Here is a 22,871-nt window from a genome sequence, read left to right on the forward strand (position 1 = left end):
ACTTTAACTTCATGGCTGTCTGAGGTATAGCTAACATTTGGGGCAAACCATAGACAACCAAAAAGCTTAAAGAAAAAGCTGGTGAATAAGAGGTCCATAGATATCAAAGCCTATAGGGACTTTGAAAAGCTCTAACAATCTACAATTTTAAGCATGTAGATAGGACTGTGTACATGCTCAAGAAAAGACCTAAGTAGGCCTTAAGGTGTCACCTCTGGCTGACCTTGAGGCTCTGTACAGAGTCAGGATGTGAAAGACTAAGGCAGAATCATCAACAGCCTGGTTGAATGTTGAAGGTGTGCCCTCAAACAGTCGATTAGCAAAGATTGGGAGATTTATTGGTTCCAAGTGTATAAGGAAATCTCTGTTCAATCACTAGCCAGCCATTAGGTGGAAACTTAAGTGGGTACATACTGTAAAGAATACCAGCTTCACAGAATTAGTTTAGGAAAGTCACTAAACAAAGAGAAACAGCAAGATACAGACACAATAACAAACCCTAAGAGGCAGGTGGGAACCTGATTCCATTGTTGCCACATTCTATTACTTTAAACATCAAGTTTTCAACAAAAAATTACGAGATGAATAGAAATAAAGCACAACTCATATACAGGGCAAAAAAAAAAAAAAAAAAAAAAAAAAGTAGTCAATTAAAACTGTCCCTGAAGGGGCGCCTGGGTGGCTCAGTCACTTGAGCATCCGACTCTTGATTTTGGCTCAGATCATGAGCCTAGTGTCATGGGATCAAGTCCTGCATCAGGCTCCATGCTGAGTGTAGAGCCTCTCTCTCTCTCTTCCTCTCCCCTCCACCCCTGACCCATTCCCCCATCCACACACTTACTCTCTGTAAATTAAAAAAAAAAAAAAAAAAAAAAAAAAAATCTGCCCCTGGAGAAGTCCAGACATTGGACTTATTACTAGATATAGATTTTAAGTAATCCATTTTAAATGTGTACATAGAACTAAAAGAAACCATCTGTAAACATTTAAATGAAAGTGTAAGAGCAGAGCAAAGCTGAGGGCCAAACAGGATCTTGAGCTCGCCACGTCCCAGAGACACACCCAAGGCAGCCACTATGTCGATTATGACTAACTCTAAAACTGACTTCAAGACTGGCAGAACAGATCTTCCATAGCTAGTCAAAGAAAGAAGGCTACATCAAAAAGGGTAAAAGGAGTGAAGATTTTGTTGGGAACCATGCTAACCACAGACAAGAGGGATATCACAAGCACAGAGGAGCAAGGGGATTAGACCCCTTACGAGTCACCCCAGCCCTGGGGATGCACACTGGGAAGATGAGTCCCTATAATGCCTTTGAAAATAAGTGGGGCTTAACCCTAGGAGAGCCAGAGGGTGATAGGAAACCAAGTCCCCACACTTAGTGCGTTGGCTCTCTAAATAACGTGCCCTGAGATACAGCACAGCACACAGCATTTTGACAAGTATTTGAGGTATACGTGAAGGGTATTTATTGACTAATCTTAGGACCTGTACCAGAATGGGAGGGATCTGCAGAAGATTTTTCTGGGAACAAAACTGCTTGCAGGTGCCGTATTTCTTGCCCTCTCCCAGCCTAGGCAGCTGGACGCCTGCAGAAGCCAGTTCTGACACTACATCTACCTTGCTAGCACCACAAGACACACCCCAGGATTCCCCTGCAGATTTGCCCCACCCGACACATTCAGTTCTGCAGACATCCCTCCAAAGTGGCACTTGCCCTGCCGTGCCCAATAGGCAACCCCAGCCAGGACTGGCACTGCTCCAAAGTGACTCCTGCTCTGGAGAGGGGGACATTTAACCCCACAAACCAGCACACCCTTAGTTTCTACAGCCAGGCTGTTTAGCTGGCTACCAAGGGAGCAAGCCCTGCCTGTCAGTGCACCTGCAGCTGATGCAGAAACTAACTGCAGATGGCTAAGTTCAGTACCAGCCCCACCCACCAGTGAGCCCATGGCAGCTGCAGCCAAGCCTCTGAGTTGGCCATGCAAGAATCAAGCCCTGCCCATCATTGCACATTTCCCTGCAGCTAAGTGAAGACAGCTAGCCTGTGTGCTGGCTCCACCCACCAGCAAGCCCATGACAACTTCAGACAGACCTCTTAACAGCATGGGGAACAAACCCTGCACAGTGTGCCCACGGCAAGTGAAGTGGGTCATTGTGGTCAGCTAGGCTGAAGACCGGCTTCACTCACAAGCATGTCCACAGCAATCACAGCTCAGCCACAACAGGAAGGTGCACACAGCCCACACAGGGACACCCCTGGAGCACCTTGTTCTATTGTGCTACAGGGCACCACAGAACCTCTTCTACACAGGGCCACTTATTTCAAGGCCAGGAGGTGTAGCTGACTTGGCTAATACATAGAAGCAGAGAGTTAGACAAAATGAGGAGACAGAGGAATATGTCCCAAATGAAAAAAAACAAAACAAAAAAACCCCAGAAAATCACAGAAGAGCTAAATGAAATGGAGATAAGAAACATCCCTGATAAAGAGTTCAAAATAATGGTCATAAAGGTTCTCATAAGACTTGAGAAAAGAGTGGAGGAACTCACTGAGAACTTTTTAACAAAGAGGTAGATATAAAAAAGAACTAGTTAGAGCTAAGCATACAGGAACTGAAATGAAGAATACATTCGAGAGAATCAACAGCAGATTAGAGGCTGCAGAAGAATGGATCAGCAATCTGAAAGGGTGATAGAAAGCAACCAAGCTGAAACACAAAAAGAAAAAAATGATAAAAAATAAAAATTAAGGTTAAGGGAAATTTGCCACATCATCAAGTATAAAAACATTCATATTATAGCGATTCCAGAAGTAGAAGAGAGAAGAGGGCAGAAAACTTATTTGAAGAAATAATTGCTGAAAACTTTCCTAATCCGGGGAAGGAAATAGACATCCACATCCAGGAATTACAGAGAGTCCCTCACAAGGTGAACCCAAGGAAGTCCACATGACAACAGGTAATAATTAAAATGGCAAAAAGTAATGACAAAGAATCTTAAAAGTAGTGAAAAAACTGAGTTACATACAAGGGAAACCCTTTAAGAATATCAGCTGATTTTTCAACAGAAATTTTGCAGTCCAGAAGGGAGTGGCATGATATATTCAAAGTGCTAAAGGAAAAAACATAAAACCTACAGCCAAGAATACTCTACCTGGAAAATTTGTCCTTCGGAAATGAGGGAGAGATAAGAGTTTCTCAGACAAAAAAGTTAAAAGATTTAATCACCACTAAACTAACCTTATAAGAAATACTACAGGAAACTCTTTAAGTAGAAAAAAAAAGGCCATAACTAGAAATAAGAAAAGTATGAAAGCAGGGGGAACCTGTATTGCTTTACACAAAGTAGTAAAATCAGTTCTATCTACAAAAATTAGTCAAGGGATACATAAAATAGAAAGGTGTAGGGGCACCTGGGTGGCTCAGTTGGTTAAGTGTCCGACTTCGGCTCAGGTCATGATCTCGCAGTTTGTGAGTTCGAGCCCCACGTTGGGCTCTGTGCTGACAGCTCAGAGCCTGGAGCCTGCTTCCAATTCTGTGTCTCCCCCTCTCTCAGCCCCTCCCCTGCTCATGCTCTGTCTCTCAATAATAAATAAATGTTAAAAAATGTAAAAAAAAAAAAAAAAAGAAAAAGAAAAAGAAAATGTTTTAAAAAATAGAATACACATTCTTTTGAAGTGCACATGGAACATTATTTTTTTTTAATGTTTATTTATTTTTGAGAGACAGCACTAAGTGGGGGAGGGGCAGAGAGCGAGGGAGACACAGAATCTGAAGCAGGCCTCAAGCTCTGAGCTGTCAGCACAGAGCCTGATGGCAGGGCTCAAACCCACAAACCGTGAGATCATGACCTGAGCTGAAGTCAGACGCTTAACTGACTGAGCCACCCAGGCACCCCATGCACATGGAACATTCTTTAGGACAGACTGCATATTGGGCCAGAAAACAAGTGTTGATAAACTTAAAACTAAAATCATACCAAGCATCTTCCTCAATCATAATGGTATGAAACTATCTTTCATAACTCTTCTATAGTTTTCAGAGTACAGATCTTTTGTCTCTTTAGAAAGGTTCATTCCTAGGTATCTTATTGTTTTGGGTACAATTGTAAATGGGATTGATTCCTTGATTTCTTTTTCTGCTCCTTCATTATTGGTGTATAAAAATGCAACAGATTTCTTCCTGATTTTCATCCTGCAACTTCGCTGAATTCATGTGTTCTAGCAATTTTTTTGGTGGAGTCTTTAGGGTTTTCTACATATAGTACCATGTCATTTGTGAATAGTGAAAGTTTGACTTCTTTATTGCCAATTTGTATGCCTTTTATTTCTTTTTATTGTCTGATTGCTGAGGCTAAGACTTCCAGTACTGTATTAAATAGTAATGGTGGGAGTGGACATCTTGTCTTGTTTCTGACCATAGGGGAAAGCTCTCAGTTTTTCCCCATTGAAGATATTAGCTGTGGGTCTTTTCATATATGGCCTTTATGATGTTTAGGTATGCTCCATCTATCCCTACTTTATCGAGGGCTTTTACCAAGAACGGATGCTGTATTTTGACAGATGCTTTGTCTGTATCTATTGACAGGATCATATGGTTCTTACCCTTTCTTTTATTAGTGGGGTGTATCACACTGATTGATTTGCAAATACTGAACCAGCCCTGCAATCCAGGAATAAATCCCACTTGCTCATGGTGAATAATTCTTTTAATGTACTGTTGAATTCAATTTGCTAGGAACTTGTTGAGAATTTTTGCACCCAGCTTCATCAGAGATATTAACCTGTAATTCTCCTTTTTAGTGAGGTCTGGTTTTGGAATTAATGCTGCCTGGCTTCATAGGAGTTTGGAAACTTTCCTTCCATTTCTATTTTTTTGGAACAGTTTGAGAATAAGTTTAACTCTTTTTAAATGTCTGGTAGAATTCCCCAGGGTAGCCATCTGGCCCAGGACTCTTGTTTGTTGGGAGATTTTTGATAACAAATTCAATTTCTTTGCTGGTTATGGGTCTGTTCAAATTTTCTATTTCTTCCTGTTTCAGTTTTGGTAGTTTGTGAGTTTCTAGGAGTTTGTCCATTTCTTCCAGATTGCCTAATTTGTTGGCATATAATTTTTCATATTATTCTCTTATAATTGTATTTCTGTGGTGTTGGTTGTGATCTCTTTTGTTTGTGATCTCTTTGGGTCCTTTCTCTTTTCTTTTTGGTAAGTCTGGCTAGGGGTTTATCAATTTTGTGAATTCTTTCAAAGAATCAGCTTTTAGTTTCATTCATCTGTTCTACTGGCTTTTTTCGTTTGTTTTCTATATTATTTCTGCTCTAATCTTTATTATTTCCCTTCTGCTGGCTTTAGGTTTATTTGCTGTTCCTTTTCTGGCTCCTTTAGGTATAAGGTTAGATTGTATATTTGAGACCTTTCTTGCTTCTTGAAATAGGCCTGAATTGCTATATACTTTCCTCTAGGATTGCCTTTGCTTCATCCCAAAGGGTTTGACTGTCATGTTTTCATTTTCATTTGCTTTCATGTATTTTTTTATTTCTTCATTCATTTCCTGTTTAACCCATTCATTCTTTAGTGGGATGTTCTCTAATCTCCATGTATTTAAGGGCTTTCAAAATTTTTTCCTGTGGTTGAATTCAAGTTTCATAGCATTGCGATCTGAAAATATGCATGGTATGATCTCGATCTTTTTGTACCTATTCAGGGCTGATTTGTGACCCAGTATGTGATCTATTCTGGAGAATGTTCCATGTGCATTTGAGAAAAATGTGTATTCTGCTGCTTTAGAATGAAATGTCCTCAATGTATCTGTTAAGTACATCCAGGCAGGCCAATGTGTCATTCATAGCCATTGTTTCCTTACTGATTTTCTGCTTAGATAATCTGTCCATTGCTGTATGTGAGGTATTAAAGTCCCTTACTATTATTGTATCATTATTGGGTTTCTGGGTCTTTGTCATTAATTGATTTATATACTTTGAAGAGGACATAAAGAAATGGAAAACATTCCATGCTCATGGATTAGAAGAACAAACACTGTTAAAATGTTTATACTACCCAAAGCAATCTATACATTTAATGCAATCCCTATCAATATACCACCAGTGTTCTTCACAGAGCTAGATCAAACAATCCTAAAATTTGTGTGGAACCGCTTAAGACCCTGAATAGCCAAAACAGTCCTGAAAAAGAAAAACAAAACTTGGAGACATCACGATCCTGGATTTCAAGCTATATTACAAAGCTGTAGTCATTGAGACAGTCTGATACTGGCACAAAAACCGGCACATAGATCAATGAAATGGAATAGAAACCCCAGAAATGGACCCACAACTATACAGCCAACTCATCTTCAACAAAGCAGGAAAGAACTCCAATGGAAAATAGTCTCTTCAATAAATGGTGTTGGGAAAACTGAACAGCAACATGCAAAAGAATGAACCTGGACCACTGTCTTATAACATACACAAAAATAAATTAAAAATGGATGAAAGACCTAAATGTGAGACAGGAAACCATCAGAATCCTAGAGGAGAACACAGGCAGCAACCTCTTTGACCTTAGCCAGAGCAACTTCTTACTAGACACATCACCAAAGGCAAGGGAAACGAAAGCAAACATGAACCATTGGGACCTCATCAGATAAAAAGCTTCTACACAGTGAAGGAATCAATCAACAAAACTAAAAGGCAGCCTACACAATGGGAGAAGATATTTGCAAACAACGTATCTGATAAAGGGTTGGTATCCAAAATCAATAAAGAACTTATCCAGCTCAACACCCAAAAAACAAACAACCTGGTTAAGAAATAGGCAGAAGACATAAATAGACACTTTTCCAAAGAAGACATCCAGATGGGTAACAGACACATGAAAAGAGGCTCAACATCACTCATCATCAGGGAAATACAAATCAAAACCACAATGAGATACCACCTCACACCTGTCAGAATGGCTAAAATTAACACAAGAAACAACAAGCATTGGCAAGGATGTTGAAAAGGGGGAACCTTCTTGCACTGTTGGTAGGAATGCAAACTGGTGTAGCCATTCTGAAGAACAGTCTGGAGGTTCCTCAAAAAACCAAAAACAGAGCTACCCTACCATCCAGCAATTGCACTATTAGGTGTTTACCCAAAGGATACAAAAATACTCAACGGGGTACATGCACCCCAATGTTTACAGCAGCATTGTCAACAGCAGCCAAACTTTGGAGAGGGCCCAAATGTCCATCAAATGATGAATGGATAAAGAAGATGTGGTATATATGTACAATGGAATATTACTCAGCCATCAAAAAATGAAATCTTGCCATTTGCAACAACGTGGATGGAGTTAGAATGTATTATGCTAAGCAAAATAAGTCAATCAGAGAAAGACAAATATATGATTTCACTCATGTGGAATTTAAGAAACAAAACAGATGAACATATGGGAAGGGGGAGGAAAAAAGAGAAGAAAGGAAAACAGACCGCAAAAGACTTAACAATACAGAACAAACTGAGTTGACGAAGGAGGAGAGTAGGAGATGGGCTAGATCGTTCGATGGGTATTAAGGAGGGCACTTGTGATGAGCATTGGATATTGTATGTAAGTGATGAATCACTGAAATCTACTTGTGACACCCATGTTGCACTGTATATTAAAATATAACTAAAATATGAAAAAAGGACTTCTCAAATTAAAAAAAATAAACATAATGGTGTGAAACTAGAAACCAATTACAAGAAAAATACTGAAAAAAAAAAAAAAAAACAACCAAACACATGGAGGCTAAGCAACCTGATACTAAACAACCATTGGGTCATTAAAGAACTTACAGAGGAAATCAAAAAATACACGGAGACAAATGAAAATGGAAACACAGCTATCCAAAATTATTGGGATGCAGCAAATGTTCTAAGAGGGACATTTATAGGAATACAGGACTATCTCAAGAAACAAGAAAAATCTCAAACAATTATACTTAAAGGAACTAGAAAAAGAACAAAGCCTGAAGATAGCAAAGGAAGGAACTAATAAAGATTAGAGTGGAAGTAAATGAAATAGAGATTAAAAAAAAATCTCAATGAAATCAAGAGCTGTTTCTTTGAAAAGGTAAACAAAATTTGATAAACTTTTAGCTAGACTCATCACGAAAAAAAAGATGAAGACTCAAATATACCAGAAATGAAAAAGGAGAAATAACTAACACCACAGAAATACAAAGAATTATAAGAGAATATTATGAAAAATCCTATGCGAACAAATTGGGACAACCTAGAAGAAATGAATAAATTTCTAAAAACATACAGTCTTCCAAAACTGAATCAGGGAAAGGTAAAAAATTTGAACAGACTGGTTAATAGTAACAGAATTGAAAAAACAAAAAAAAACAGAGGATCAGATAGTTTCAGAGATAAATTCTACCAAACATTTAAATTTTTTAAATAATTTTTTAATTATAAAATTATTTTTAAGAAGAGAAATAGAGTGCGAGCGGGGGAGGGGCAAAGAGAGAGGGGGACACAGATTCCAAAGCAGGCTCCAGGCTCCAAGCTGTCAGCACAGAGCCCGACGTGCGGCTCAAACTCAGGAGCTGTGAGATCATGACCTGAGCTGAAGTTGGACACTTAACTGACTGAGCCACCCAGATGCCCCAGATTTTACCTGCATTTAAAGAAGAGTTAATACCTATTCTTCTCAAACTATTACAAAAAATAGAAGAGGAAGGAAATCTTCAAAATTCATTCTATGAGGCCAGCATTACCCTGATACCAAAACCAGAAAAAGACACTACAGAAAAAGAAAACTACAGGCCAACATCCCTGATGAGCATAGATTTAAAATTCCTCAATAAAATATTAGCAAGCTGAATTCAATGATACATTAAAAGCATCATTTACCATGATCAAGTGGGATTCCAGGGATTAAAGGGTGGATGAATATTGGCAAATCAGTGTTATATCACATTAACAAGAGGAAGGATGAAAACCACAATTATCTCATTAGATTAAGAAAAACCATTTGACAAAAATACAACCTTTGTTCACGATAAAACCTCTCAGCAACATGGATTTTAGGGAACATACTTCAAAATAATAAAGGCCATATGTGGAAAACCCATAGCTAGCATCATATTCAGTGATGAAAAACAGAACTTTTCCTCTGAGATCAGGAACAAGACAAGGATGTCCACTCTCACCACTTTTATTCATCATGTACTAGAAATCCTAGCTGAGCAATCAGACAAGAAAAAGAAATAAAAGGCATCCAAATTGATAGGGAAGAAGTTAAACTCATTAATTGCAGATGAATGATACTATATATGGAAAACCACCAGAAAACTATAGAATACATGAATTCAGTAAAGTCATTAAAATTAATATAATATTAATATAAAGAAATCTGTTGCATTTTTGTACATGAATAATAAAGTAGCAGAAAGAGAAATTAGGAAAACAATCTGATTGACAGTTGTACCAGAAATAATAAATTATCTAGGGAATTTAAAGAGGTGAAAGACCTATACTCTGAAAACTAGAAGACACTGATGAAAGAAATTGAAGATACCACAAATGTAAAGATATTTTCATGGATTGGAAGAATTAATATTGCTAAAATGTCCATACTACTGAAACAATCTACAGATTTAAATGTAATTCCTATCAAAATACAAATAGCATTTTTCACATAACTGGAACAAATAATCCTAAAATTTGTATGAAACCACAAGATTTTGAATATCCAGAGCAATCTTAAGAATAACCAAGCTGGAGGCACCACGATCCCAGATTTCAGGATCTACTACAAAGCTATGGTAATCAAAATGGTGTGATACTGGCACGAAAACAGACACATAGATCAATGAAACAGAATGGAAAGCCCATACTTACAAGGTCAATTAACCTACAGCAAAGGGGACAGAGATATACAATTAGGAAAAAATCATCTTTTCAATAAATGGTGCTAAGAAAACTGGACAGTTACATGCAAAAGAATAACATTGGACCACTTTATTACATCATACACAAAAACTCAGAATGGATTAAGGACTTAAATGTGAGATCTGAAACCATAAAATTCTATGTTTTCTAAAAAAAACATAGGCAGTAATATCTTGGACATCATTCTTCCAACATATTTGCAGATATGTCTCCTTGAGCAAGGGGGAAAAAGCAAAAATAAACTGTTGGGACTATACCAGAATAAAAAGCTTTGACACAGCAAAGGAGACTGCCAGCAAAACAAAAAGGCAACCTACTGAATAGGAGAAGATATTTGCAAATGATGTATCTGTTAGGAGTTTATATCCAAAATATATAAAGAACTTAAGCAACTCAACACCAAACAACCCAATTTTTTAAAATGGAGAAAGGACCTGAATAGACATTTTTCCAAGGACATAGAGATAGCCAACAGACACACAAAAAAATATTCAACATAATAATCATCAGAGAAATGCAAATCAAAACCACAATAACATATTACCTCACGCCCATTAGGATGGCTACTATCAAAAACAAAACAGAAAATACCAAGTGTTGGTGAGAATGTAGAGGATGACAGATGTATTGGAACCCTTATCCACTAATAGTATCAAAAAGAGAAATACTTAATATATTTAAGAAAGCATAAAATTTATATGCTGAAAACTGCAAAACATTAATAGAAACGAAGAAGGCCTAAGAAATGGAAATATATCCCATGTTCATAGATTAGAAGACTTAATATTGTTAAGACAGCAGTCCTGCCCCAATTGGTCAGATTTAATGAAAACCCTGACCCAAATTCTAACTGCTGTTTCTACAGAAATTGACAAGCTGATCCTATTTCCCTTATAGAAATCCAAGGGACCTGGAATAGTCAAAACAATCTTGAGAAAGTACAAGCAGCTGGAGGACTCAAAGTCCCGTTTTCAAAACTTGCTTCAAAACTACAGTAATCAAGAGAGTATGGTACTGGACAAAGGGTAGATATATAGGTCAGTGAAAAGAATTGAAGGTCAGAAATAAACACATGTGTCGATTATGAATTTATTTTTGACTTGAGGGCCAAGCTAACTCAAGGGAAAGAATAGTCTTTTCAAGAAATGGTGCTGGAACAATTGAATATCCACATGCAAGAAATGAAGTTGGGTTTCTACCTCATGTCATAGACAAAAATTAACTCAAAATGGACCCATACCTAAATGTAACAGCTAAAACAGTAAAACTCTTAGAAGAAACATAGAGATAAAATCTCATGACCTTGGATTTGGCAGTAGATTCTTAAAAATGATACCATCAGCAAAAGCATCAAAAGAAAAAATATAGATAAATTAGATTCTATCAAAAGTAAAAACTTTTGTGCTTTTCAGAGAACACTATCAGGGCCCCCTGGGTAGCTCAGTCAGTTAAGCATCCAACTCTTGATCTCAGGGTTTTGAGTTCAAGGCCCACACTGGGCTTTGAGCTTCGCATGAAGCCTACTTAAAAAGTCGGGGAGGTGTATGGGTGGCTCAGTTGGTTAAGTGTCAGATTCTTGATTTCAGCTCAGGTCATGATCTCATTTGTGAACTACCAAGAAAGTGAAAAGACAACATATAGAATGGGAGAAAGTATTTGCAGATCAGGTATCTGATAAATCTTTAGTATTTAGAATATATAAAGAACTCTTACCAATCAACAAAAACATAACCCATTTTTTTAAAGTGGGCAAAGGATTTAAATAGACATTTCTCCAAAGAAGATGTACAAATGGCCAATGAACACATGAAAAGATGCTAAACATCATTAGTCATTAGGGCTGTGCAAACCAAAATCACATGACACTTCACACCCACTAGGATGCATGTAATTTTTTTTTTTTACAAAAAGGAAAATATAGTTTTTAATAAACTATAAGCTAGAATCAAATACTGTAACATGCTATGACATGAACAAACCTTGAAAACATTATGCCAAGTTAAAGAAGCCAGAAACAAAAGCCACATATTGTATGATTTCATTGCTATGAAATGTCCAGAAAAGGCAGTCCATAGACACAGAAAGTAGATTGGCTTTTGTCAGGTCTAGGGAAAAGGAAGGAGAAGTGACTGCTAATAAGTAAGTTTCCTAGTGGGGTAATGAAATGCCCTGGAATTAGATAATGGTAATGGTTGCATAACCTCATGAATATACTGGTATTACTGAATTGTACATTTTAAATGGTGACTTTTATGGTATTTGAATTTCAATTTAAAAAAAAGTTAAAGTTGGGGTGCCTGGGTGGTTCAGTTGGTTAAGCATCTGGCTCTCGGTTTCGGCTCAGGTCACGATCTCACGGTTCGTGAGTTCAGGCCCCATGTCACACTCTGTGCTGGGAGTGCGGAGTCTGCTTGGGTTTCTCTCTCCCGCTCTCTCTCCCCCTCTCCTGCTCACACTCTCTCTCTAAATAAACTTTAAAAAACTTTAAAAGTATATATATCCATCACCACACCTAGTTACAAATTAAAAAAAAAAAAAGTCGAAGTCAAGCTTGATAGCCGTTTTAGCTGGTGAAGATACTAGCCCTACCATTCCGAAGATGACAGAAGAAACAGGGGGTTGGGTTTAAAAAAAATAACCTCAAATAATCGTTATCATAAGAACTAGAATTTGTTGCATTGTATTCTACATAACTGGAAACCCGTATAACTCATGATTTTGACCACTAGCTGATTTCAAATCTAGTCTCTTACATCTTTTAAAACAAAGAGATAAAAAAAAAAAAAGTAAAAGTGCCTCTAGGGTAACCACCTTAGAAGCAGAAAGGAGCCTTTTTTTTTTTTTTTTTTTTTATAACTGTTCCTCTTCTGGTTTGAGTTTAGGGAGCAGGTTAGAAGGCAAGGCACTGTGCCATGCAAGAGAAAGGTAATATTTCTTCAGATATACAGGGGAGCCTGAAATGTTGATCCCACCAGAGCAGCTGACTACACAGCTGCTGTCCCAGCCAGCAGTCTCCCGTTAACCCCCTGTGTGTAGTCCAGATGTTTCCATTTTCTGTGTGTTCTGAAAGGGAATGCTGGGAAAATGCACTGCTCTTAGGCTCACCTCTTCCTGGTCATCTACTCAGCACTCTTGTCATTGCCTCTCTTAAAACGTGTTGATTACTTGTTGATTCAGAGGTCTGTATAGCAGTTTCCAGGTGTACCTATCTAGGAAACAGCAAGATTAATTTGGTATAATTGTAAAATGTTTCTGTAGAGGGAGAATGCATAATTGTTATATTGTCATTTTCTAAGTACTTACAAATCAAATATTAAATAATTCAGGCTGGAATTTTGTTAGAGAATAATGTCAAAGTTTATTGAGTTATAAATTCCAGAGACAAGCTTTTGCCTAATTTTTAAAATCTTCTCTTAACTCTTCTGACAGCTCTCTCCTTATTAACAGTTTCCAAAAAGTAGTGATGCCATGTTCATTTCTGTAGGTTATTTTAACAAGCTGAGATTTCTCTGCAGATGATAATATACTTAGAGGGTCTTCTAGTACCTTCACATTATACTCTAACTTAACTGGGACCTATAAAATGTACCAAGAATTCTTTATAAACCGTTTGGAACAATAGACTGGAAACATTGGGGTAGTTTAGATGATGGGAATAGATAACAGGGAAGATCTATGTGAATATCCCTTCATTTTCACGCTATCTGGAGTATCAGTCTTTCCATTTGAAATGGCTAGTGTGTGTTTTGCTTTAGATGTAACTTTTGACTTCTGTTTTCTTTTAATGGTTACTTTACCATCTAAATAGTGACCAAGTATCATTTGTAAATTTGTTTCTGTTGGTCTTTGCTAGGAAATATATTTTGCCAGGAACACATTTGCTAAGAATACATACTGACTGGATGGCTCTACTTTGGGCTTAGTGAATTTAAGAATATCCTGTATATATAAGTAGAAGTAATACCTTATACCTTTAAAAGATTCAGTTGCTGGTTTTTGTTTTACTGTTGAAAACTTTAAAGGTTTGGAGATGTAATTTTGTTTCACACATTGGTTCGTGTTTATCATGTCTCCACACCTCATTTTGACTAATTTTAGTTTGAGCATTCATTCTGGATTGGTTCATATATTTTAGTGATGTTCATGCTAAAAGAGTAAGTCAGTGCTGCTAATAAAATGAGAAAAATCCAGCTACAAAGAACATGTTTTTCCAGTAAAGTAGTCACAGCCCATCAGACACTGACTGGGACATGTTTCTCCACAACCAGAGTCCGTTCCACATGACTTTTACTTGCTAGGGATCTTGTGGCCTGACTGGCCTCTACTGAACTCTGGGGCTCCTTATGGCCCCATCTGAGATCACTGCTTTTTTTTTTCAAAAAATTTTTTTTTCAACGTTTATTTATTTTTGGGACAGAGAGAGACAGAGCATGAACAGGGGAGGGGCAGAGAGAGAGGGAGACACAGAATCGGAAACAGGCTCCAGGCTCCGAGCCATCAGCCCAGAGCCTGACGCGGGGCTTGAACTCCTGGACCGCGAGATCGTGACCTGGCTGAAGTCGGACGCTTAACCGACTGCGCCACCCAGGCGCCCCAGAGATCACTGCTCTTTTTAAAAATATCTAAAAGTTTATGAGACTTTAAAAAAAAATCCCTAATTCTTTTAGAAGTGACATTCTTTAATAAAATATTTTATATTCTTTTTGTGACCTTTATTTTTGATTAAATTCATAATGTGTTGTTAACTAAACAAATTGACAATCTGCATACCTCTAGACATTTCTAGACATGTCTAGTGGTATGAAGATTTTCAATTTCCCAGGATTTTTTGAGTGTACATAATAGTACATTCTTGAAGAATACCATGTAAGTATCTAAGAATTAGAAACATTTTTTATTTAGTAGTACTAAAGAGTATAATTTGAAACATTTTCAGAATATATTTTGAAAATCCTCAAAATGATAGTGGGAAATGACACCTGTGGTTTCATTACAAGATATATTTTAACTAATAATCTGTTTCCTTTAGGGTTTAATGAAGAAATTCATTCGATGTTCTACCCGTGTAACTGTGGGAACTATTAAAAAATTTTTAAGTTTAAAACTAAAACTTCCAAGTTCTTATGAGGTAAGTTAACAATACAATCTTGATCATTTTGATAATTCTAATCTGAAGTAAAATTCTAACAAAAGAAGTAAAAATTAACAATAATTTTGTGGAAACTTGGGTTGTTTTCATGTTAAAAATTAATTTTGAGAATGTAATATTCTGTTTATGTAATGTGTATTTTTTAACATCCTGACTAAAACATACAAATGCATTTAGTGTTTTACCATTAGAGGAGATACCTAACTAATATTAAGTGATCCAAAAATAAATATCTCAGCTAACTGGACTTTAATGCCAACATGCTTTAGGGTCTTTTTTTTTTTTTTTTTTTTTTTTTTTTTAATCTGAGACCTTTGAGATCCAGTTTTACCAATTCTTTATAGACTTCTTTTTCAGAATGTAAAACATTGTCTTTTTATGAAAAGGGATTTTACAAATAGTGTTCCTTTAATTATGTGATTTGCAAAAGTGATATTGTTTAGCAGAAGGTAAAACCAATGTAATTGCATCTGCATAAATGCAGTCTACCAGTTTCCTTACAGGAGAGGTAAATTGCCCTGATATTGATCACAGCACAGCTTGTAATGTGTTCAATGTTTAGAGAATGTTTAAGATGCTAGAATTACAGCTATAACGTAATGAGGAGATACGGTTACCATTTCTCACCTGCCCAAATGGCAGTCTTACAACTTCTATTAATTTTCTCTTGCTCCCCTTTGGGTTCTGAGAATAGCTTCTGAAAAAACTAAAGACCAAACTAGTGTTCTGTATAAACAAAGACATCAAAGGCAACATAGTTCTTCAGGCTTAAATATAGTAATATTAATATGAATAGTTTATCATAGTAGAAATAAAATAGGATTTGAACATAGGCATTGACAGGTATTAAGACTGTATTATGAGGAAGCCTCTGATCCTAAATTTATTTAAAAACTTCTCTCAGACAACTAATTAATCTATGGATTAAAAATTCTTACTATGGTTTGGTCCCACACATATTAAAACATTTCCAGAGACATCAACTTTTACATTAGGGAAAAAAAGTATGAGAGTTAATCAAAGCCCTGTGTACTTGGTAAAGTAAAAGATAACAATTTATAGATACAACAGTGAAAATAGAAAATGAAACTGTTTTGTACTTTATTATCTTCTTACAAAATACCACATGCAGCTTTATTTCCTTACTTTCAGGTGTGACTCAATTATTTTCTAGTTTCCAGGAAGTTGTTAGAGCTGAGAGGATGATTTCTCTCACAGTCTTACTGCGGGCACTTATCATCTCTCTCCATAGAAAACAGCAAGGCAGGAGACTTAGTCCACTGACAGCTCCTTGTCTATCCCAGTGTAAAGGACTTTTCCTGTGATTTTTAGAAGGATTTACTGGTTCCTCCCTTATTTTGCTGTCTTAACATATAGGGTGATGTAGTAATGAAATACTTATGAGCTGAAGCCTTTTGCAACAGCATTACTCATTGGGGGAGATAGTTTCATTTGTAAATGACAACAGAAGCAGCATACCAATTAGGGATTGCATCCTAAATCTCTTCTTTGCTTATGAGTTTATTTTACAGGCAAGATTAAAAAAAAAAAAAAATCATCGGGGCACCTTGGTGGCCCAGTCAGTTAAGCATCTGATGCTTGATTTCAGTTCAGGTCATGATCTCACAGTTCGTGGGTTCAAGCCCCACATCAGGCTCTGTGCTGACAGTGAAGAATCTGCTTGGGATTCTCTCTTTCTCCCTCTCTGTGCCCCTCCTGTGCTCTCTGTCTCTCTTTGAAATAAATAAAATAAACTTAAAAAAATAAAAATAAAACTATTTTGTCTTTTTAAAAATGTCTAAAAAACATTTTGAGGTCCATGTAAGTCACCATAAATCATCAAAAAATCAATATAATTTAGCTAAACATTTGTGTAATACAATTGGAACTCTACTCATTTTAGACTTTTAAAGTTCAGGACTCTCTAATCTCTATCTAGCCAAACACAGAATTATTTAAAACCCATTCTTCTTCCCCCTTTCCACACTTTAAATTAAACTCTTATCAGTTTGCTTTTAATAGCTAAAGAACTGAAATGTTTTACTTTGGGGGCCCATGATAAATGTTTGTTTATGTTTTGTTGAATTGGCAAATCACAGCCACAGTTCTTGGGGCCTTCTTAATTAAGGATTTGGGGGGTTGTTTGGTTCCTGCAACTCTAGAGCAAAAGTGAGCTTTGAAACACGCAACCTTTTTTGAAGTTTGATGCAAGGTGAGAAGAGGGTCCTGGAAGTATTATGCAAGTTACCAACCAAGCAAAACAGGCCAGAGAGCCCTAGAAGACACAGGCCTGTGGCGTGGTCCTAACTGTTCTGTCGACTTTAGCTACAGGTAATTACCAGAAGTTCTCATATGCCTTGACGTCCCCAAAAATCTTGTATCCACATGCATTCATTTACCCTCTTGGAATACAAACTAATGAGAGGAAAGCAAGTCCTCTAAATCTTGGGAAGGTGAAAGGATTCTGAGAGGTGAGCTCATAAGCCCCAGGTGCTGTGAGGTCTCCACAGTTCCTCCTCATTCTGTAAGAGACAATCATGGAAATATGTCTAAACCTGTAAGTGCACAGAGACATGGACTAAAAAATCTTACACTGCATTTCAAAATTATGTGTATAGACTTGAGTGACAGGTATGTGGGACAAGACAAGCAGTCCTTCATGTTACTTTTATCTGAATTGTTAATACTTATGAAATGGACCAGTGCTTTTAATAAAAATATTCAATGCTCTTTTTAAATAATGGATAATACCTCTATTTTTTATAACTATTTGAATCTTTTTTTGAAATTTGGAAAAAAGTGTAAGACACGAACTACTTACGTTAATGGATCTGTATTCTTTTTAAAGTTGGATGTGCTGTGCAATGGTGAAATTATGGGGAAGGATCACACTATGGAATTCATCTACATGACAAGATGGCGACTAAGAGGCGAAAACGTAAATTGCTTTTATATTTACCTATGTGTATATTTAGTTCTATGTCATTTTATTACTCATATTTAACAGTATTACTTAGAAACAAAAAACTAGCTTGGGAAAGAGAAGAAACTGATTCCTTTCACTGTTTACACCCAGCTACTCCATGCTAATTGGTCCCAGGTACAAGACCAAGGTCTGTGTTAAATATGGTTTTGTTATATTGAAGGTGAGTTAAAAGTCCCATCTAAATATGTTCAGAACGCTACTAACCTCAAGACAGAGAAGATGGCATTTAAATGCTTTTAAACCCCAGTGAAATATGGGAATTTCTAACTATATGGAGTTGAGTGGGGAGACTAAGTTTTGCCATGATTAGTACATCTAATGGTTGATGTTATTTTTTGGTTGTGCTAGAAGGGACAGATAGGGTAGAATCTAGGTAATCCTTTTTTTCAGGTACCTCCTTTTCGTGAAAGTGTAAAATCGGACCAAAGGGTAAGTGAGTTTGCAGTGGTTTCTGATGCCAGAATTAGACTATTGTGGGTTAGACCCTAGACAATACGGGAGAAATGATTTAAAAGGAGAAAACCTGAGAAAAATCCAAGAAACCCCAAAGGAGAATTCTATATTTGAAATGTATCTTTGCTTAGGGTTAATGACAAGGTTCAAGCATATCTTACCTGAGTTATATATTACATTGATATTATGGAAATCCGAGGGACTAGGGATTATGACACTGATATAGATCAGTGAGGAATGTAGTGGCGATGCTACCAGAAATTCTCTTCATAATCTGAGTACATGAATACACATTGAGATTGACTAGAAGGTTGTGCTAGGTGACCTACAAGGTTCTCCCAGACATTGAGATTCTGTGGTGGTTATGGTATAATATGTCATACTTCTAAACTCTCTGTAGTTTTAATCTCTCTAATAAGCTAGGCTTTATTACATTTTTGTGAAAACCTGAGTTATGAAAGAATACTAAAGAAATGTAACCTCAGTCAAGGACAAGTGATACAGAATCTGAATATAATGAGGGTTGCCATATTCCAGTGGTTCAAAAACATACTTGTGTGGATTGGAAACATCTATGGAACGTTAATGAAACAGACCTCAAAAAATCATTTTTGTGTGTTCTGTTCAATGGATAGGATAATTGGCTACATTTTTCAGAAATGTCTTGATATAACGATAAACGAAGCACCTAACTTCTAAGGTCAGACTTTTTTTTTTCCTGAGTCCTACTTGGGCAAAATCTTCCTTTTGAGGCGGAATTCTCATGACCGGGAAGAAGAAATGATGTTTGAGGACCAGTCACCAGAGAGTTGTGTGCCCTAGAAAAACATATTAGACCTCTCTAAGCCTCATCTTTTAAAAACCAAATCTAATTGTATTTGGTAAATTACTACTTGACTTTCGAGGATATTTTATAGTTTTTTAAAAAGTGGTTCTACATACATCACCCTCACTGAATCCTTCCAGCCAAAGTGTTTCAGGTCCCAGGTGCAGCTAAACAGAGGTAGTCAGTTCTTTCTTACCCAGCACGGTTGGGGCCTAGACATTGTGATAGTACATATAATTTCGTAACGATATAATTGCAGCTTTCTTTGATAAGTCATTGGGCATTTTAAGTATGTGTTAGTGATTTTCAGACACTATGAATGGGTTTGCCTTAGGGTTGAAGAGATGTAAGAAGTCATCCACTGCAAGACCTCTGCCAGCACTCACTTGTCCTTCACACGACCCCCCCCTCCCAGCAGTCGCCCACACTGCCAGTTATTTTAATGTCAAAGTGTGAAGGAGCTAATGCATAGAAATTGACATTAATAGACCATCAGTTAAATCAGTCTTTACTACAGTTATGTTTCTGATTACACATGTTTGACAGTTTAAATTCCTTGGTTTAAGGCATATTTTAATAAAAGTTGCTTGGAAAAATGGTTCGGTACCTTATGATTTTTCATTCCAGTAAAAACGAAACCAATAAATAGAAAAGTTAACCACATTTTATATTTAGTACAATGGTAAAGTAATGTATTAGCCCAATTAATTTTTTCAGCACGACAGCCCTGTTTTTTGTTTGCTCTCCTCCAAGCCTGTTTGCCCCTCAGTCTTCACAATCTCAATAGTTCCAAAATTTGTCATCCCATTTTTCCAGTTTCTCACACCAAAATCCTTGAAGTCAGTCCTCATTAGTTTCTTTTTCTTTCTTCAATCCTTAGCAGATTCTGTGACCTCTGCTATCAGAACACCACCATCAGAATCCAGTTATATCTTACTACCTCCACTCTGCCACTCTGGTCCCAGCCACTGTCACCATTTTCCAGAACATCTGTAAAAATCTCCTGCCTGAGCTCCATGCTTCCACTCTTGCCTCCACCTGGGGTCCACATACTGTCTTTGGCCGGCATAGTGATCCTCCTAAAACAAGTTAGAATATGTCGCTTCTCTGCTCCGAGCTCTCCAGTGACCTCTAATCTCACTTAGATGAAAACTGAAGTCCTTCCAGGGTCCTGTAGATACTGACCCCCATCATTTTCCCCAGACATCTCTCTGATCCTGTGCTTTACTTTCCGTTGGCTCATCACATTCTGACCCCACTCACTCCTGTTTCCTCCAACATGCCAGGCTTTCTCCTGCCACCCTAGGTGTCCACCTATTTTCTTTACCCTCTTCACTTAAAAGAATTTTGCTTCTATATCACCTTTTCAGTGAGGGCTCTGACCTCCCTTAATATCACAACCACCACTCCCATTCTGGCATTCCCCTAATCCGTTTTCAGGTTTGACTGTTTTCCGTAGTATTTTTTTCATACCATCTGACACACTATGCCACTTAGTTATGTTATTATCTGTCCCCCAACTAAAATGTAATCTGAGGATGGGGATGATTATTTGTTCCCTGCTGAGTCTCCAGTAGCTAGAGCAGTGCCTAGTACAAATACTCAAAAAATATTTGTTCAAAGAATAAATTAAATGCAGAGCTTGTCTTTTATAAGGTAATAGTTATGCAAAATATATCCTAAAGATCATCTCATTTATTTGGATCTCCATTTCCCATTTGTTTTCTGTTAAACAGATTTTAAATTTTGGCTCATGTTCCAATTAATTAGGAGTTATTATAATAATAATTGGTGAATTCTGACAGTTGGAGTGAATGGAAAAATAAGCAACAAAACAGTCATTTCTTGATCAAGCCCCTACTAGTGTACTTGTTGCAGTCACATCTGTCCCCATCTCTGCCCCCCACTCTGTCCCCATCAGTGCCCCTCCACTGCCAGCGGGATGCCAGGATGTCGGTCTGGAAAGTTCACATTATCTACTGCTTTTGCTACCTGGCTGTGCCTCCTGCTGGGGTCAGCTGATTTCCTACCTTGTGATTCTTTTACTTGTCTCTGGTACTTTTTTACGGTCAATATTTTGATCTACTTGGGATTTATTTCCTTACACACACATACCTACCACTAGGCTAAGACTCAGGCTCCTGGGTGACTCAGTGGGTTAAGCGACCGACTCTTGGTTTTGGCTCGGGTCATGGTCTCATGGTTCACAAGATGGAGCCCTTGTGTCGGACTCTGTGCCAATAGCCTAAAGCCCGCTTGGGATTCTGTCTCTCCCCCTCTCTTTCTTCCCCTCCCCAGCTCACACGTGCTCTCTCGCTCTCTCAAACAAACATTTAAAAATTTTCTATTAAAAAAAATAAACCAAGACTAAGACTAAATTATTCTAAGATTTTTTTGCCAAAAATATCATTCATTGAATAATCCATACTTTATCTCCGTGTTTTGAGCTGTCAGCATTATCTATGCAGATGTTACCTGTACATGTTTGTACACACACAGGTATGTACATTGTGTTCCTGGACATTGTTTTGTTCTTCTGAGTGGGTCTTATCCCTGCACTGCATTACACATCATATATAGCTTTTATAAAAATCTGATCACATACCACCCCTAATTTAAAGCCCCTAAGTTGTCCATTTTCTTTGGGATAAGTTTGAATAAAGTTCAGACTAATTTATAAGGCAAATAGGTTGCTTCTATCCTAGGTTGCTCCTTATTACCCTTTTAAAAATTGTGTTGGCTCGCTTTACCCATTTGTTTTTTCAGATGAGCTCTAGAATGGGACTGTGATTGGCATTGGAATAAATTTTTAGGTTGACTTGGCTAGAATTGGCATCTTGGCAACTGTTTTCTTCTCTTCGGTGCCGTGGGGTGTTTCTCGTAGGTGCTCTGTTCTCCTGGGTCTCTGAGTAAACCCTGTGGCTGTCTTCCCTTTTCACACGGGATGCTGCCCTGCCCCCTGGCTCTTCTGCCTCAGGCAAGGCCAGTCCTACTCCAGTCACCTCCTGACTTTAGACCTACATCTAGACTCCCAGGAAGAATCTCAGAGAAGCCAGCTTTGCCTCCGCTTCTCCAGGGCTGCAGCGCACCTCCGGTGCCACAGGGCCTCGGTACCGCTTCTTCCTCCTGGGGCAGCTCCCCTTCAGACTCGGTCTGTTTTCTCAAGTCCTAGCACTTTCTGAATTCTTCAGTGTGATGCATTTTTAAAAGGTTTTTATCATTAGGAATCAAACATCTGGTTGCACTTAGCAAATCCTTAAGAGATTTTTTCAGTTCATAACGATACTGCCGCCTGAAGATGTTATACTCAGGATTGGTGTTTCATCTTTTGCTTATGAATGGGAGAAAATGTACCTTTTTTTAAAAGCCAGTGCTTCTCAAACTTTAGTGTGAATAGAAATCATGTGGGGATCTTGGTAAAATACAGATTCTGACTCAGTAGGTCTGGGGTGGGGCCCAAAATTCTGCATTTGTAATAAGCTCCCAGGGAATGCCAGTGCATCCGATCTTTGGACCATCCTTTGAGTA

General features: G+C 37.6%; 1 protein-coding gene and 1 long non-coding RNA gene across 8 annotated transcripts in view; one reads left to right on the plus strand and one right to left on the minus strand.

Moving 5' to 3' along the window:
* The window catches only part of PCGF5 (polycomb group ring finger 5), a 124,761-nt gene that overhangs the window by 87,795 nt on the left and 14,095 nt on the right, over positions 1-22,871 (plus strand). For all 6 annotated transcript variants that reach the window (XM_023240714.2, XM_019813534.3, XM_023240716.2 and 3 more), the window contains exons 7-8: positions 14,959-15,057; positions 17,927-18,016. In XM_023240714.2, the coding sequence (XP_023096482.1) occupies positions 14,959-15,057; positions 17,927-18,016 (189 nt within the window). The remainder of the gene's footprint in view (positions 1-14,958; positions 15,058-17,926; positions 18,017-22,871) is intronic.
* Positions 1-22,871, minus strand: part of LOC123380848 — a 69,952-nt gene that overhangs the window by 12,015 nt on the left and 35,066 nt on the right. For both annotated transcript variants that reach the window (XR_006587155.1, XR_006587156.1), the window contains exon 2: positions 13,035-13,138. This is a non-coding gene — a long non-coding RNA (uncharacterized LOC123380848). The remainder of the gene's footprint in view (positions 1-13,034; positions 13,139-22,871) is intronic.

This window comes from Felis catus, chromosome D2, assembly GCF_018350175.1.
Source record: "Felis catus isolate Fca126 chromosome D2, F.catus_Fca126_mat1.0, whole genome shotgun sequence".
In the NCBI taxonomy this organism is placed as follows: Eukaryota; Metazoa; Chordata; class Mammalia; order Carnivora; family Felidae; genus Felis; species Felis catus.